The 15738-nt window shown below is 52.0% G+C and overlaps 8 protein-coding genes across 8 annotated transcripts; 7 read left to right on the top strand and 1 right to left on the bottom strand.

Annotated features, from left to right (window-relative positions):
- Window positions 1–127: 127 nt before the first annotated feature.
- Window positions 128–504, top strand: SNOG_00473 (hypothetical protein; the record flags this gene model as incomplete). Its single annotated transcript, XM_001791106.1, has 2 exons — window positions 128–398; window positions 455–504. The coding sequence occupies 2 exons, from the start codon at window positions 128–130 to the stop codon at window positions 502–504; spliced, it is 321 nt and encodes a 106-aa protein (XP_001791158.1).
- Window positions 505–992: 488 nt separating this feature from the next.
- On the top strand, window positions 993–1908 carry SNOG_00472 (hypothetical protein). Its single transcript, XM_001791105.1, has 4 exons — window positions 993–1105; window positions 1175–1225; window positions 1317–1563; window positions 1644–1908. Exons 1-4 carry the CDS (start codon window positions 1089–1091, stop codon window positions 1752–1754), a joined length of 426 nt encoding a protein of 141 aa, XP_001791157.1. The 5' UTR covers window positions 993–1088; the 3' UTR covers window positions 1755–1908.
- Window positions 1909–2018: 110 nt separating this feature from the next.
- On the bottom strand, window positions 2019–3210 carry SNOG_00471 (hypothetical protein; the record flags this gene model as incomplete). Its single annotated transcript, XM_001791104.1, has 2 exons — window positions 2019–2949; window positions 3020–3210. The coding sequence occupies 2 exons, from the start codon at window positions 3208–3210 to the stop codon at window positions 2019–2021; spliced, it is 1122 nt and encodes a 373-aa protein (XP_001791156.1).
- A 1906-nt stretch (window positions 3211–5116) lies between these two features.
- On the top strand, window positions 5117–6282 carry SNOG_00470 (hypothetical protein; the record flags this gene model as incomplete). The annotated part of the gene is made up of 3 exons (XM_001791103.1): window positions 5117–5143; window positions 5179–5551; window positions 5621–6282. The coding sequence occupies 3 exons, from the start codon at window positions 5117–5119 to the stop codon at window positions 6280–6282; spliced, it is 1062 nt and encodes a 353-aa protein (XP_001791155.1).
- Window positions 6283–6369: 87 nt separating this feature from the next.
- SNOG_00469 (hypothetical protein) lies at window positions 6370–7107 on the top strand (the record flags this gene model as incomplete). Its single annotated transcript, XM_001791102.1, has 1 exon — window positions 6370–7107. The coding sequence occupies one exon, from the start codon at window positions 6370–6372 to the stop codon at window positions 7105–7107; it is 738 nt and encodes a 245-aa protein (XP_001791154.1).
- A 483-nt stretch (window positions 7108–7590) lies between these two features.
- Window positions 7591–9064, top strand: SNOG_00468 (hypothetical protein; the record flags this gene model as incomplete). The annotated part of the gene is made up of 3 exons (XM_001791101.1): window positions 7591–7740; window positions 7791–8049; window positions 8097–9064. 3 exons carry the CDS (start codon window positions 7591–7593, stop codon window positions 9062–9064), a joined length of 1377 nt encoding a protein of 458 aa, XP_001791153.1.
- A 921-nt stretch (window positions 9065–9985) lies between these two features.
- Window positions 9986–11461, top strand: SNOG_00467 (hypothetical protein; the record flags this gene model as incomplete). Its single annotated transcript, XM_001791100.1, has 1 exon — window positions 9986–11461. The coding sequence occupies one exon, from the start codon at window positions 9986–9988 to the stop codon at window positions 11459–11461; it is 1476 nt and encodes a 491-aa protein (XP_001791152.1).
- A 655-nt stretch (window positions 11462–12116) lies between these two features.
- Window positions 12117–15218, top strand: SNOG_00466 (hypothetical protein; the record flags this gene model as incomplete). The annotated part of the gene is made up of 6 exons (XM_001791099.1): window positions 12117–12428; window positions 12493–12897; window positions 12941–13651; window positions 13706–14057; window positions 14107–14506; window positions 14672–15218. 6 exons carry the CDS (start codon window positions 12117–12119, stop codon window positions 15216–15218), a joined length of 2727 nt encoding a protein of 908 aa, XP_001791151.1.
- Between the last annotated feature and the right edge of the window lie 520 nt (window positions 15219–15738).

Here is a 15738-nt window from a genome sequence, read left to right as displayed (position 1 = left end):
CAAGCAGACCAAGCAGGATCTGAGCACCAAGGAATTCAAGTCCAGGCGCGGTGGATGGTGCCAGACGGGTGAAGATTTTCCCTTCTTCGAGGTCGCTGGCTTGACGTTGTTCCATGAGATGACACACATGCATATGATTGGTCAAAGTGCAGGTCTTACCGCGCGTCCTGATCCAGATGGCTACGATTCAGCTGGTACTGTAGATATATATGTCAAGGGAGGAGATGACGACCGGAAGAAGTATAAGGACAAGGACCCCTGGCAGGCGGCTCGGGAATTGAAGCGCCTATGGGACGTTTATGACGGCGATGACAAAGCGTACAAGCCTACTACTCCGACAATCGAAAACGCGGAGAGTTATGCAGCTGCAGCGCTCGAGTTTTATTTCCTGGGTCGGTGTGAGTGGGATGTTATCTTGCCTAAATAGATCATGTGGTAGACAATGTTTCCACAGGTGCGGTCGGAGTTTGGTCCACAGCAGAGCAAGAAGTACAATTCCAATAGAAATTTCATGGGATAAATAGCTTCTTCGTCTTTCTGTTCATAATAACGATTAGTTCAGACCGTGCATGTAGGATTCTGCCGCGGTTGATAGTTCTGTAGGTTGAATGATCAAGGCATCAGAACACTTAGCTATCATGAAATTCTTCCATCCCCTCCAGAGCATCCAGTCTTCTACTGCACTTCAATCGACTTATCTTATGCACTTGCGCCCTACGCGGGATAGTGGAATCTATGTCATCGTATCGAGTACGTGACGAGTCATTCGCTTCCAGCCATGTCTAGGTAGTAAGCTGATCATCGTTTAACACTTGGATCAGACTGTGTACAGCAATACTGCTATTTGGCATCGTGTATTAGCGATGCTCCACTTCGCACAGTGGTTTGGTCGTGTTCAGAGTTGAGTTCTGTCGGTGGGGCTAGGAAACCCCACCATTCTCAACACGGCTAGCGCGGGCGGAAAAAGCGAGCTTCCGGCACACTTGGATTTCGACGCTCTGGTATTGCGAACTTCAACGACTTCGACAATCCCGCGACGACGCACCCGATTTCCCCTCACAAGTCTACCACCAACCTAATCAGTCGCAATGGCATCCAAGCGTGGGTATGTGTGCCCAAATCTCGGAATAGCCAAATTGGCAGCAGCCATGACGTCTCGCTAACATCTTCGCAGTCGAGGTTCTTCCTCCGGTAACAAGCTCAAGATGACTCTCGGTCTGCCTGTGTACGTTCTCCTCGAATGCGATCGAACCGCCGGATAATCGCGCGCCACGAACTTTGCATGTGATATAGGGAGATGGCTAACGGAAGCACAGCGGAGCCGTCATGAACTGCTGCGACAACTCCGGCGCCCGCAACCTGTACATCATCTCCGTCAAGGGTATCGGTGCGCGTCTTAACCGTCTGCCTGCTGGTGGTGCGGGAGACATGGTCATGGCCACCGTCAAGAAGGGAAAGCCTGAGTTGAGGAAGAAGGTCATGCCCGCTGTCATCGTCCGCCAGAGCAAGCCATGGAGGCGGGCGGACGGTGTCTTCCTGTACTTCGAGGACAACGCTGGTGTGGTGAGTGGTGGCCTGGGAGTCTGACAGCATCGCTTTGCTGGCAGATTTGCTTGGAACGAGACTCGGCTAACCTCACGCAGATTGTCAACCCCAAGGGTGAAATGAAGGGATCCGCCATCACTGGCCCCGTCGCAAAGGAGGCCGCCGAGCTATGGCCGCGTATCGCCTCCAACTCCGGTGTCGTCATGTGAGGTGTCTCTTTTCCTGCTCTTCGACTTTTATGGGTTCACGGGAACGGCGAAAATGCATTTACGGGGTGAAGGAAACGGAAGCAGACATTGCACACATTAGCAATGGCACGATCTTCACAACACCAGTCAAATGAACATTACGAACAGCCACCACTTTGTGCAATACTGAAGTGAATTGATTTGCGGAACGGGAATATGAGGTTGGCAGCATAATATTGGCCTGAGCATACTTACAGAAAGGAAATTTAGGACAATCCACCACGATTAGCACGACGTACGATCGCATGCCACCAACTCCACATCGCCAGTCTCAATGACCTCCAACTGCCTCGCCCACTTCATATTCACCATGGGCGCAATGCTCGCCTCACGCTTCCTCGCACCCGCCGCGAATTGCAGCTTCTCGTTGCCGACGACACCAGTTGTAACGACACCGGCACTGGGCGCTCCAATGCCCTGCACGGCCCCGTTTCCACCCTGCATGACACTCGCATAGCTGGAACTCATGACCTGCACACCGCTAACAAAGTCTTTTCCATCGAATGCGCAGTGCCCTCCAACCGGTGTGTTGTCAACAGTCTGGAGTGCGTTGACCTGTGCTGCACTCATTCCCCCTTGGGCAGCTGCTTGTTCGTACGCTACAACGGCTTGTGGGATGGAGCCTTGCAACAACGTCAATTCATTCTGTGTGCTCTGGAAGTGGATGCGTGTTTGCGACATGACGGTGGCTTGGTCCACAAATGCGACTTGGGGCGGCATACCGCCACAGTTCAGCTCGACAGCGCTGTTTGCAAAGTTCTGCATTTGCGCCGGGATGAAAAAGCCACTCAGCATCAGCGATCCGCCAGATACTCCAGTGAACACGACATTGCTCATGTTCACCGCGACTCTGGCAGGTAGCTCGTTCTGGATGAAGTCATTGACGGCTTGGGAATGCGCAACGCCGTCCGTCCTGTCGAGGCCACTGCCACCACCCCAGAATAGGTTCTTATCGGGTGCAAGCAGCGCAACACCCATGGTGTTGGCTTGCACGTTCTGGTTGGGCATGTCGAAGAAAGACTGTCCACCATCACCGTGCAGGAGGACATTGGCGCCGAGAGTGCCGTTCGCCGAAGTTGCAGCGGCACCGGGGACCCCAGATGTGGTGAGAAATTGGTCTGCCGGCGCAGAGATCTTGAAACGGATCGGAAGGCCGCTGCAGGAGTGTTAGTTTCGATCGTGCTTACGGTGCAGTCATGGGTAAATATGGTGAGAAACAAACGTACTTGATCATCACTGTGTCATCCATGATCACACTTCCATCTTGAGCTTGGCTCAGACCTTGCGGCACTTGAGCGGCTTTCTGCTGTGCTGTGGCGCGTTGCTGGCCGCCTCCGTTGCCATTTCTGTTGCGTTGGGGCAGAGCGCTAGAGAGAGAAAGAAGGGAAAGAGCGATGATGGAGGTTGAAGCGTGCATGTTGAACTCGTTGCTTTCGGATTTTAATTATAGAATTAGATGTTCAAGAAAATGGACCAGCCCAAAAGAATCGAAATGATATGAAGATAAACTGCACGGCAGAAACCTGACAAGAAAGTGTGGAGAGGGAAAAGAAGAAGATGGGGACTGCAGAGGATATGTTCTTCGCATCCATCCCCCTCTTCCTCCTAACTTGAATCTCGAAACAATGCCTGATCCCTAAACATGTCCAAGTAGCCAAGTCTTGCGTATTTGCTTCGTCTAGCCGATCTGAGCTTATCGTCTGCGTTGTTCGCGTGGCTCCGGGGCGGTATTGGTGACGCTTGTTTGATGTGCAGCTCATGCAGCACGTCGGGTTTGGGTGGCGTTTCGGACGCGGGCTTGGCGCCGACAGGGGGACTTTGAGCCTCAGGCCTTGGGAACTATAGCAGATCCAGATGCAAGGAAATTGGACATGTGAAGATTTCATAGGTGGGAAAAGGACGGGTTTGGGTTTGGGAATGAGAATATGGTGGGACCTCAGTATGCACTGTGTTGGCCGTGAGCTGTTGCTATTATCGCAATTGTCGAGGATATAGTGCACACACACGAAGAGCGGTGAGTAGGTTCCAAGCTAGAAATCATGGTTCTTCACATGAGTCGATTTGCATTACTATTGATGTTGGCTTCGTCGTGCCTCCCCCAGAAGCGCTGTTGCTGTATGATGCTAGCGCATCATGCTCGCGCGACCCACCTCCACAAACGACACTCCGTGATGCCTCGTCGCCTTCTCTAAATCTAATTACTTTACAATGCATGGATCTTGCCATTTCGAGATGTTTGGACCTTCAGCTACAATATTTGCGTACATTGTCTGCCTTGTCACTACCGCATTGTCGAAGCCATCGAACCTATTCCGTCCGACGCGTCATCCCAAAGCGCAGAAGTCACGTTCGTTATGCTATAGCCGGGGTAGCGGAACTCCAGCAGATCTCCCAGACATCATGGCCAATGTACTGTATAGCTGAGTTGCCTCCATAAGGATAGATCCCCTCCCATACACCACAACCATGACGTCGAAGGAGAACCCGAATGTGCAGTTTTTGCTGTTACGCGTTCTTCCGTAACAGCATTCACCTGATATTTCGTGTGCTGCATGACTAGATTGGCCCACTACATGCAAAGATCTGGCATCGTCTTCTTTCCATGATATCCCTCAGCGATTCGTATAATATTCCTAATCCTACCCGATCAGATTCGAATACTGTATACAACTTCAATGATTGTTGTTGTCCTCTCATCAGTACCAGGTGTAGCGATAATCCGTGCGCGCTGTGCCGCACGATCCTGAGTACCGTCCGAGGGCAGTTCAATGAAGCTGTCTAACTTCAAAGTTTTCTCAGCTCTTCGCAACGCACTAATCATCTGTTAAGCCTATTCGGGCTGGAGTATAAGATAACAGTTGCTCTGTCGTAATAATTCAAGTTCAAACAGAACACGTACGGATTATTGCTACACCTGGTGCCGGGTTGTCAGGCTGACAGAAGATCTATGCTGTTCTACACACACGATCAATGTTCATCGATCATTGCTACCGTTCTGGCAGACCTGGCGGGGTGGGTACAAACCTTCGGCTGATCTTTAAACACCATCAGAGTGTAATTGAGTCAAAGCGGCATCACCTCAAGACTTCTTCAGACTGCAGCTCCGCTCTAATAGCAGCTGGGGTTTTATCAGCGCGCGAACGAATTATAGCAGTGCCTGGTGCTGTGGTTCATATTCATGACCCATGCGCTGGCGCACATTTGCTTTGCTATTTCAGAGTCTAGGTGAAGGGAAGTGTGTGCGATAGAAAATCTCTCGACCTGGCACAGGTGAAGGTGAGCGCTAGCAACCCGAGATATCAGTGACTAGCACTTTGGTATCTATGGTCACGACCCCGCCGATTATGCCAGTAACTGCCACTCCACTCGAGAAACTGCGCGGCAGTCAAATCTGACTTCCGCAAAGCGTACTCCGTCACGCGACAATGGAAATCATCCGCTGTATCCCGTGCGCGATGAATTCTACCAATCCCCGCCGAAGACTGTCGAGGTTCTCAAGGCTAGCTCTTGTCCCGAGACCAATGACCGACCCTCTTTCCTCACCACCTTACCAGCAGAGTTGCGCAACAACGTCTACAAATGGCTGTTCGCGCGAGACGATCCAATCATATACACCGGGCCGGGAAGGAGAGACAGAGAGCCAGATTTCTTCCCAAAATTCAATGACAACTACGACGAAATGCCATCCTTCAGCCCAGAGGAAGAAATCGTCATGCGCAAGCCTTCGCACGATCTCGGTCCCAATGTGGCGATGTTATGTACATGTCGTCAAATATTCCACGAGGCTGTAGGTGTACTTTACTCAGGCAACTAAATCATCGTCTCAGCCAATCTCAATACCCACAATGAGTGCATGAGTCATTTTCATGACGCTCGCGACTTTCTGTACGACATCGGAACGCAGGTCGCCCACGTCCAGGAAATCCAAATCGACATTAGTCCGCTATGCTCGGCATTTGATTTCGATCGTGTTGATGATGTCGAAGTAGAGGAACAGATCGATCTTCTTCCAGTTGCACATTTGAAATGGTATCCACCATCATCAACGTGTGAATTCCGCCTCGTCAATACAGGAAGAGCTCTGAACCACCGAGTCCACGGGGAATTTACTGGGAATTCAGCTCATATGAGCAACATCAACGCCCAACTTCTTGAAGATATTGTGAAGGCCGTGGGTAGCAATCATGCACTCAAAACAAATGGGCGCTTCGATCGACTCATCGACAGAATCGAGCTCAGTCTCGATCTAGAAAGTGGGAGTGTACACTATCCAATGACAGGTCCCTATCATGAAGTTGACAAGAGGACCATTATTCCATTCGAGATATTGAGGGACGATCAAGATCGATTCCACCGTCTTCATTGGGTCTCGTGTGCCCACACATCTGACCTGCATCCATTACCACCACGTGTTTATCGAAAAGTTGTGTGCTGGGCCATGAATGAAGGAGAGAACATCATCTTTGATCTGGATTGTCGGAACGTGTAAGGTCTACCACTCAACATCCTGCAAGTGGATCGGAGCATGAGGAGCTTGGCTCTCACATGCCTTCCATTCTACAATCATATCACCATCATGATGACAACGAGTCTTCAAGGGAGTAACTTCGACTATTGGAAGTCTCTCAAGGCCTGGTTGGAAGAGTCCATCAGCGGCAGCTTTCCCACAGTTATGAAAGAGCCTTCACCAAGTCACCCGGAGCCACCCGCCACAATCGTCCTCAAGGTCACTCTGGCAACTCTAGCCACACTGGCAGAACTGCGTATCGAAATTACCGGCTTGATCAGACTTACATACAAGTTACGACCGTATTGTCTGCTGCGTTTTGAGCTGCGATCGACACGCGAGGATGGGCTGGAGGAGTGCTCGAATCACGCCACAACGTTATTTCTGCTAAGGAAGACACTATTCGTCTTCATATCTGGCATCATGGAAGATTATCCCTGGCGTAAGGATGACGATTGTCCCGAAATTTGGGTCAATGGGTATGGCCAAATTGTTGAGGCAACGTATCCTGGCGTCTGCGACGAAGGCCCTCAGTCTGTCGTCAACAAGGATTTAGACATGGCTATTGATGCGCTCGAAATATTGGGAGAGACTTACATCAAGAGTCTAAAAAATCGAGTCTTCTCGAAGACCAGATCTGGAGCACCGCGCCGCTTTGTCTCGTTGCGTTCATCATGGCCTGAACGGAGCAATGCACTGAACGAAAGCGCGTCGATGAAAGCCTTTTGGAAATCTCTCTATCATCAAGATTGGTCGAAGGGCTCTGACTCACTCCGGTATCTCGATCTTCGATTGGATACCAGATGATCTTGTTGTTGGTAGACAATGTTGGAAGGTGAGCGCGACATGATAAAGAATGTACTCATACGCTTGAGCCTCTCTCGGCAAGGCTTTGGAGTTGGTTGCTGATATGCGTGAGTCTCTAGTGGTGGAATAGCTTCTAGGTTTCTGATCATACGGCAAAAGATTTAAGTATAACTCATGAGGTTGTGGGCTCTTCATTCCCGCAAACTGTACCCATAGCTAACTACCTATCATGATCTTGGAATCTCGCTTTCACTTTTGAACAGAACAATGCAATCTCCATGTGTGACCACACCTTCATTCTCAACCTACTCTTGCTCTTTCACTTTAGGCACAATCGCTCGTAGTGAATGTGAAAGCTTACCGCTAGGCGGCTTGGCTCTTCACTTCAAATACTTCAAATTTTCCGACCAAAACTACAACAACACAGCGGCGCCCAACTAACCGGAAACTTTTCTGTCAACTGAGAACAACAGCTAACTGACCATGGCAGTGCCTAAGCGACCACTCATTCCGCACTGGATCGAGCACGAACTCATGCCCTACCTCCGGTGCGCATTCAGCCATGAGCTAGCTTACGATACGGACATCAGATCTTCAGTCCTCCGTGCCATCGATCGCGCTCTGAAAAAGGCCGTAAGTACCCCACACCACGATGATTGCTGATACGAGACTGACATTACCAGGACTATCCAAGCGATGGTGACGACCTTGTCTTTGAACGTATCTGCCAGGCCATCCAATTCCGATACAAGAACCTCGCTCCAGACCTAAGCATCGCCACCGAAAACCTCGAGACGTTGGCTACCTTTCTACTTCGACGGGCGCAACTGACGGGGCCGTATGAGCTTCTGGGCAGGATGAATATTGCGAGTGGTGCGTGGCGCGAGTATGAAGAAGGACGACTCGAGGGCTTGAGGTTGGCTGCCGAGGAAGAGAAGAAGAGTATGTGCTTGTCCTGACATAATTTTGGCTCTTGCTAACAACCACAGTTAACCTCACCGTTGTGCTCGATCCACCGCCCAAAGCCGCGCCCACCGAGGATGAGATTGATCCGCGTCTGGTTAACGCACTTCCAGGCCATTACGTGGCTCCGAGTCTTCGAGGTACGCTCACTGTAGTAGAGGACCAGTACCACCGAGAATCGAACGCAAGCTTGAGAAGGTACCGCCAGCAGCAGCAAGCCGCTGCGAATGTCCGTCCTCAGTATCGCGCTCCCATGGTTCCCAGAACTGAGGATCGGCAGCAATACCCGCGCAACGCATTGCCTGTCAAAACTCTTGCATCGTCGTACGCACAAGGATTGGGACAGCAGTACACGCGCAACGCAATGCCTCTCAGGACTCTCGCACCATCGTACATGCAAGGATCGGGGCAGCAACAGCACCCGCAGGCAATGCAAGCTGATCATGGACCATACAGTCCGCCATCGCAGTACAACACACCCTATGCCTACCAGCCATCGTCCGTGCCTGTACCGCAACAGCAGCAGATGCACCATTACCCAGCTCAGCCGACAGCAATGCAAGCACCATGGCCTAATGTCAGTGCTATTGCTTCTCCCTCTGGGTTGATGAGTCCGCCTGCAAACGCTGTACACCAACCGCATTCTACGCCGACTTCCATTACCACTGCAGACATCACCCATCTACGCGGCAATCAGTGGACCGAGGCCGTCGAGCAGCGAGTGCACGACTTCAATCACCAATCGCACCCGCAGTCATTCCAAGCCAACAGCTATCAGCAGCCTACGATGCCAACACAGCAGCGTACAGACACCCCGACGCCTACTGGTATATTCGGTCAAGTTCCAATGTATCAGTCCGCACCAGCGCAGTCCCAACAGACTTACCCGCGGGGCCTCGCACACCACCCCAGCTTCTCCAACGTAACCAGCGCATTTCCAGACGTCAACTCCATCTACAATTGGTCGATGCAAAACGGCCGAGGACAACAATAATGGCGACGACGTGTGAATGACATAGAAAGATTATCGCAGCATCGTGCTCCGAGTAGTTCACGATGTTGTCATGGGCTTGCGCAAGGGTCCAGTTCGTCATTGGTAGATCCCACGTCATCCCGGTATGATAGTAGAAGTTCCGGCGAAATGGTAATTAAGCCTCAAGGGGTCCCCATCGAGTGTCCGCAGAGGGTCTGCGCTGACGATGTGAGGGTGCTGAACCTTCGAGGATGCAGATTTTGTGCGCACGGTTGACGGATTGGATCGACATGTTGGGTGATACGGCAGTGATGAAGGAATTTAGGTTTCGCACAATATTGCCAACACCGCATTGTGTCTTGAACAGACTGGCGAAGCAAATAACGCACGTAGATTGAGCAATTGAATGGAACCAAACGGCCAAAAGTGCGCTCAGTAATCCAGCTACAACTTCACAATGCCATTGTGCTTGATCCACATTGTCTTCATGACGATAGCACAAAAAAAATTCCCCGATGTTAGAACACTAAGTTAACGAGTCGCTTAGCCAATGCGCGCTAATAACCGGACCGGCAGGCGTCCGACCAGATGCATCGACATCAGTGGCGTCTTCGCGACCAGAAGAGTAAGTCGCACTAACTTGTTGGAGCACTAGTATTGCTTATGGATAGGAACGGCGCAGCGTCAGCTCGCCAGTAGTGTAGCGAGATCTGCACCCTGCATTGCGGATCGATATCTCGCAGATGGGATTTTGGACGACAGATGGCCGAGGCGCAAGGAAAGAATGACGAATGGGAGAGACGGGCCGTGACAACATGTGATGGAATAGGGATGGAAGATAAATACCAACCGCCCAGGGTGGAATGAAGGTATCGCTGCTACTATCGTCCCGGTTAATACTTTTCCTTGTACATATTGATAGCCTTTTGAGCATCTTCAATTATGCGTTGCAGCGTGCCTTCATTGGCTCTTTTGAGCTTGATCCCAGCGGCTATAGCAGCTCCTGCTCCTGCTGCTGAACCTGCTCCAGTACAAGCACCGGCACCGACACCTGCTCCATCACTCGACGATGCGTTGGCACTGGAAGAACGACAGCTCGGTGGCCTTTTGGGTGGTATCCTAGGCGGTGTCAATGGCGTTGTGACCGGCCTCCTTGGAAGTGTCGAGAGTGCTGCAGCAGCAAAGAACCCAGCTGCTGTCGGTTCTGCTCTCGTCAAGATTGTAGCGCCAAACCGGCCTACCAACATCGCAGATTGCATGACACGAGCATCAAAAGTATGGGCAAGCCCCACTGGCCGAACGGACATTTACCCTGCTATTGCTTCCCAAGTCGCTGTTGGTCTTGGTCCTCTGCTCGATGGGACGCTCCTCACTGCTCTGACGGGTGGCCTTGCAGTGGGCGAGAACAGCATCAACAACAACAACCCCAATCCTCCCAAGAGCGTGTGGAACATCAAAGGCGACGCGCCCTACTCGCTTTCGGAGAGTGCACTGCGCAAAGCCATCTTCATTCCCCCAACCTTCAAGTATGGCGCTGGTAAGAAGCGCCCCATCATCATGGTTCCAGGAACCGGTGCGTTTGGAGGCGTCAACTTTGCCAACAACCTGCGAAAATTGCTGGTAAACCAGCCTTTTGCCGACCCAGTGTGGCTCAACATCCCCGGTGCCATGTTGGGCGACGCACAGCTCAACTCCGAATACGTTGCGTACGCCATCAACTACATATCAGCAATTTCCAAATCCAACTCAAACAACATGGCGGTCATCTCCTGGTCGCAAGGCGGTCTTGACACGCAATGGGCGTTCAAGTACTGGCCGTCCACCCGCAAAGTCGTGAAGGACTTCTTGCCCATCAGCCCTGATTTCCGCGGCACCGTCCTCGCCAACGCACTATGCTTGACAGCAGACTCCAAGCTGATGTTGAACCCACTTTGCCCACCATCAGTCATCCAGCAAGAAGCGACATCCGACTATGTCAACACTCTCCGGACTGCGAATGGAGATAGCGCATACGTCCCGACCACAACATTCTACTCGGGCTTCTTCGACGAGATTGTCGAGCCGCAGCAAGGCAACTTCGCATCTGCGTTCATGAACGACGGAAGAAATGTTGGCGTGTCAAACAACGAGGTGCAGAAAGTCTGCGCGGGAGGTCTAGCAGGGACGTTCTACGGTCATGCCGGTGTGCTGTTCAACCCACTCACGTATGCTTTGATCGTCGACGCGTTGACACATGATGGACCGGGAAATACTAGTCGCATCAACCTCGCCAGTGTATGCAGCACGTACGCTGCGCCTGGACTGGATCTGGACGACGTTATTGCGACAAGCGGACTCATTCCGATTGCAGGTGTCATGTTACTCACATACCCAGACAAGAGGCTTGCAGAGCCTGGGCTGAAGAGCTATGCGAGGTAAATAATGATGTAATGTCTAGTTTCGTAGTAATGTTTAAGCCCTGATACATTAAAATTATCGCCTTGCGTTTTGACTTTATGTTGATCTAGTGGAAGGTCGAGTGCTGGAGCATCGCGACATGTTCTCGGCCGAGTTCGGAGCGGAGATGTTTTTCGCCGACCCGGTCGCAACCACTGTCACTGCTTACCAGACAGCTCAAAGACCCCGGACCCTGCTTTTGGTTATGCAGCTGACCTGCATCATGTAGAACGAACGTTGCGAATGGAGGGCTCGACTTGGGACAAAACTCCGCACAGGTGTGGGAGGCCTTATCCTGGGGCTACGATTAGCTATCGAAGTATTGCAGCTTCCACGATGAGTCAGATTGACGTGCGATCGTACGAACTGCACTGCGAGTCGGACAATATGGCCGCCATTGTACATAGACGGCTTTCCGTTCATTCACTTCTGCCATCTCAATTTCAGGTAGGACGTATGTGACGGCAGGGCTTCTGTGAGAGGAACTTAGAAGAACTGGCTGGACTGGATGCCTGATTCAACATTCGCCTATTCCGACTTTGGCGCTCAACACAGTCATCGAAAGGTCCGAACGCACAGCTTATAAAACCCACAAGACATACACCTGCTGTGAGGCCCAACACGTGCCGGGGCGTCAATGTCGCAGGGCTGGTTGCATCATGGGAGCATCGGAGCCGCGTCTTTAGCCATCGCCGACATTCGAACAAGCGCCCTCCTCAGCCCTAAAGCCAACAAGGCATCCAGATTCTCGTCCGGCTCTCCTCTGCCATTTGCCGAATTCCTGGCTACAGTAACAAACAGACACATTGGCGCCATGTCTGAAGACTCTCCTCAAGCGGACAACTCGCCCGAGGCCAGCCTTAGAGCCAAGGGCAGCATTAGCGGTCCCTTTGCTGCCGGAGGTCCCTCGCCGAACCCCCGGTCGTGCGTGACATGCCGCAGACGAAAGGTAAGCAGTCCGTGTGCACATCCAACATCGCACACACACTGATCTTGGCAATCCTTTCGTGCAGGTCAAGTGCGACAAGAGACACCCTTGCTCCAACTGTACTCGCGCCAAAATAGAATGCATCTTTCCTGGACCCGGTCGCGCCCCGCGCAAGAGTCGAAAGCCAGCAGATGCGGAGCTCTTGGAACGACTGCGCCGCTTGGAGGGCGTCGTGTCGAGCTTGAATGCCCAGGTCGAGGAACATGAACAGGAGGCGGCCGAGAGGGAGAAGGGGTCCGAAGCAGGCCACCCGGAATGCCCGTTCTCCAACGGCAAGACGAATCCAAATGACGCTTCAGAACCAAGAGTCGTTTTGGATAATAGCGTAGAGGGGCTGGAGAACCGCTTTGGCAGGCTCGTGGTCGAGAAGGGCAGGAGCCGATATATTAACAACAGCTTCTGGGCCAGTCTCAACAACGAGGTCCGTTGGGTAGCCAGGAACACATTGGTGGTCGCATACTGACATGCTGCAGGTGGAAGACCTCAAGTCTGTGCTGATCGAACCCTCCGACGACGAAGACGAGGCGCATTCTCCGAATTCGTCCAATCCTTCTTCGCAGCACCAAGGCTTCGTCTTCGGATACAGCTCTTCCAATGTGGACATGCAAACGCTGCATCCTCTCGAAATGCAAGCGCATCAGTTCTGGCTTGCGTTCAAAGAGAACGTCGACCCCCTCGTCAAAGTCCTACACATCCCCACCTTTGAGCCTGTCTTCTACAACGCCGTGGCACACCCAGACAAAGTCCCCAAGACCCTGGAGCCGCTACTGTTCGCAGTCTACTACGGTGCCGTGACGAGCACGACCCCCGAAGAGTGTCGTGAGCGCTGGGGGGAAGATCGCACAACCATGCTGAACAGGTACCGCTTTGGTCTGGAACAAGCCCTCGCACGGGCAAACTTCCTGTACTGCGACGAAATTGTCATTCTCCAGGCCTTCATCATCTTCCTCATCCTTCTCCGACGAAACGACGATGCGCGCAAGATTTGGACTCTTACCGGGCTGGTGGTGCGCATCGCACAGACGCTGGGCATACACCGAGACGGGACTCATTTCAAGCTCCCGCCTTTCGAGATTGAGTCGCGCAGGCGCCTTTGGTGGCAGGTGTGCATACTTGATGCCCGTTCGTCTGAGGATCATGGCTGTGACCCTACCATCGTCGAGGCCCAGTACGATACAAAAATGGTACGTTGGCTCTGCTCTCATTCCAAGTCCACTATGCTAATGTCAGACCCACAGCCTCTCAACGTGAACGATGACGACCTCCACCCAGACATGACCGAGTTCCCGGAGGAACGCACCGGCTTCACCGACATGACGTTCTGTCTATTGAGGTTCGAAGTCGCTAGCATCTTCCGCCGCATCCTCTATATCCCACCCGGACCGAACAGATGCAACGAGTTCTTCGCGAGCCTCTCTATCGCGGAGAAGGAGAAGTGGATTACCGAGTGCCACCAGAGATTGGAAGCGAAATACCTGACCAACATGGACATGACAATACCGCTGTGTTGGGTGACGGCAACAATTTCAAGGTTGATCATGAGCAAAATGTGGTTGATTGTCTATCATCCACATCAGCGTAAAGACGGCGGTGAGTTGTACACAAATTTTCGGCCATGCATCACGCTGATGAAGACCAGGTGCCACACTCCCACAAGAGACCAAGGATAAGCTCTTCATTACTTCCCTTGAGAACATTGAATACTCCATTCTCCTTGAAACCGAAGCGCGAACAATGAAGTGGGGCTGGCTCTTCCGGACATACGTCCAATGGCATGCAGTAGCTTTTCTCCTTTCTGAGCTATGCGTACGCACCAAGGGCGAGGCAGTCGAGCGCGCATGGCGTGCGCTTGAAGCTACCGCAGGCCGATGGTGGTTCCCACTCAATGATACATCGCCACATCGTTCTGGTCGAGGACAAGGCTGTTTGTGGAACCCATTACGGAAGCTCCTCTTGAAGGCAAAGGCTGCGCGAGAGAGGGAGCTGGCTCTTGACCGAGCAAGCATGGCCCTCCGTGATGGTCAGATGATATATCCTGGGTTCTCACGGGGTATGGATCACAATCTACCGCCTGTTTCTATCGATCAGCCAAGCACAGAGAACCTAGATCGGTTGTTACGCCCCTCGGCCCCAAGACTGGGTGACAGCCCAGCCATGCCGCAGTCGTCATGGCCAAATAGCCCGTCCCTTCCTCATACGCATAGAAACTTCTCCAATGGTTTCTCGGCTGGATTAGGCGACGAGCCGACTGAGGCGCAACGATCCACATATGCCGAGATTAATGGTGTTCCGCGAAGCGTTGCCTCCAGTCCTGGCCAAGACTTTGTGAATTTGAGCAATTTCGGTCTTGACAGCGTTCTAAAAGACGTCGTGGGTGGCATGGACATATATGGCAACTCCACCTACGACTATCCAACTCAGCGCGAGGTCAACGCAGCGCCTGGTCTGACCAACCAAATGGCATCCAATGGATTTCCCATGGAAACAAAACCCGCGCAGGCCAACACGGTGAATTCCACGGCTACGGCTCTCAACGCTGCGCACGGAACCTTTGGCGATCCAATGTTCGGCAACGTCGACTTCGGCACCATGCCCGTACCCAATGGGCAATCAAACGGATCTCCTATGGAAGACGGACACGTAGACTGGCAGGTATGGGACGACATGGTGGCACAGTACGGCATGGATGTGCAAATGGCAAATCCCAACACCAATCCTGCAAGCAACATGGGCTTGACGAATTGGTTCTGATCTATCGTCGATTTCAATGAGATAGGAGGATGTTTCACGGCGTTTGGAAGCAACAAGTCTACACTCAGACATGATTTTTGTATAGATGGAGTGAGTGCGTGGTTGACATATACCCTGGGACATGTTTTCGGGGTTTTGAGTATATTGTAGACAGGCCCACATGTATAAAGACTTGTACATTATGGAAGCATGAACGTCTGTGTTTTATGGAAGTGGATATGTGAGTACCTATTCCCAAGCCATAGCGGGGTAGGTCCGAACGGGTAAGCTTGACCACCACGTGGAGGCGCTGATTGCGTGACTTGATAAGGCCATCTTCACCGCTTTGATGCACAGTCGCCATCATATGATGACATGGGCAGCATTATAATGTGGAGGCTCAAGTCGTTTCTTGCAAATCTCGGACATAGCTATTTGACCTGCAAGTTCGTTTTCTAAGTTTCAACGTACCATAGCGAGAAGAAAATTTGCATGCAAGAGCTGGAAGGACATTTGCTTTGATACCCACACGCGAAAAGAG

The sequence above is a fragment of the Parastagonospora nodorum genome, assembly GCF_000146915.1.
Source record: "Parastagonospora nodorum SN15 chromosome Unknown scaffold_1, whole genome shotgun sequence".
In the NCBI taxonomy this organism is placed as follows: Eukaryota; Fungi; Ascomycota; class Dothideomycetes; order Pleosporales; family Phaeosphaeriaceae; genus Parastagonospora; species Parastagonospora nodorum.
The sequence above is the reverse complement of the archived record's forward strand: the minus strand, read 5'-3'. Positions and strand labels throughout refer to the sequence as shown.

What these genes read in the sequence shown, in the direction of transcription:
- SNOG_00472 (XM_001791105.1), top strand. An exon ending in ATGACTCTCGGTCTGCCTGT is followed by an intron (nt 1,226 to 1,316) that starts GTACGTTCTCCT and finishes ACGGAAGCACAG; the next exon opens with CGGAGCCGTCATGAACTGCT. An exon ending in TCGAGGACAACGCTGGTGTG is followed by an intron (nt 1,564 to 1,643) that starts GTGAGTGGTGGC and finishes AACCTCACGCAG; the next exon opens with ATTGTCAACCCCAAGGGTGA.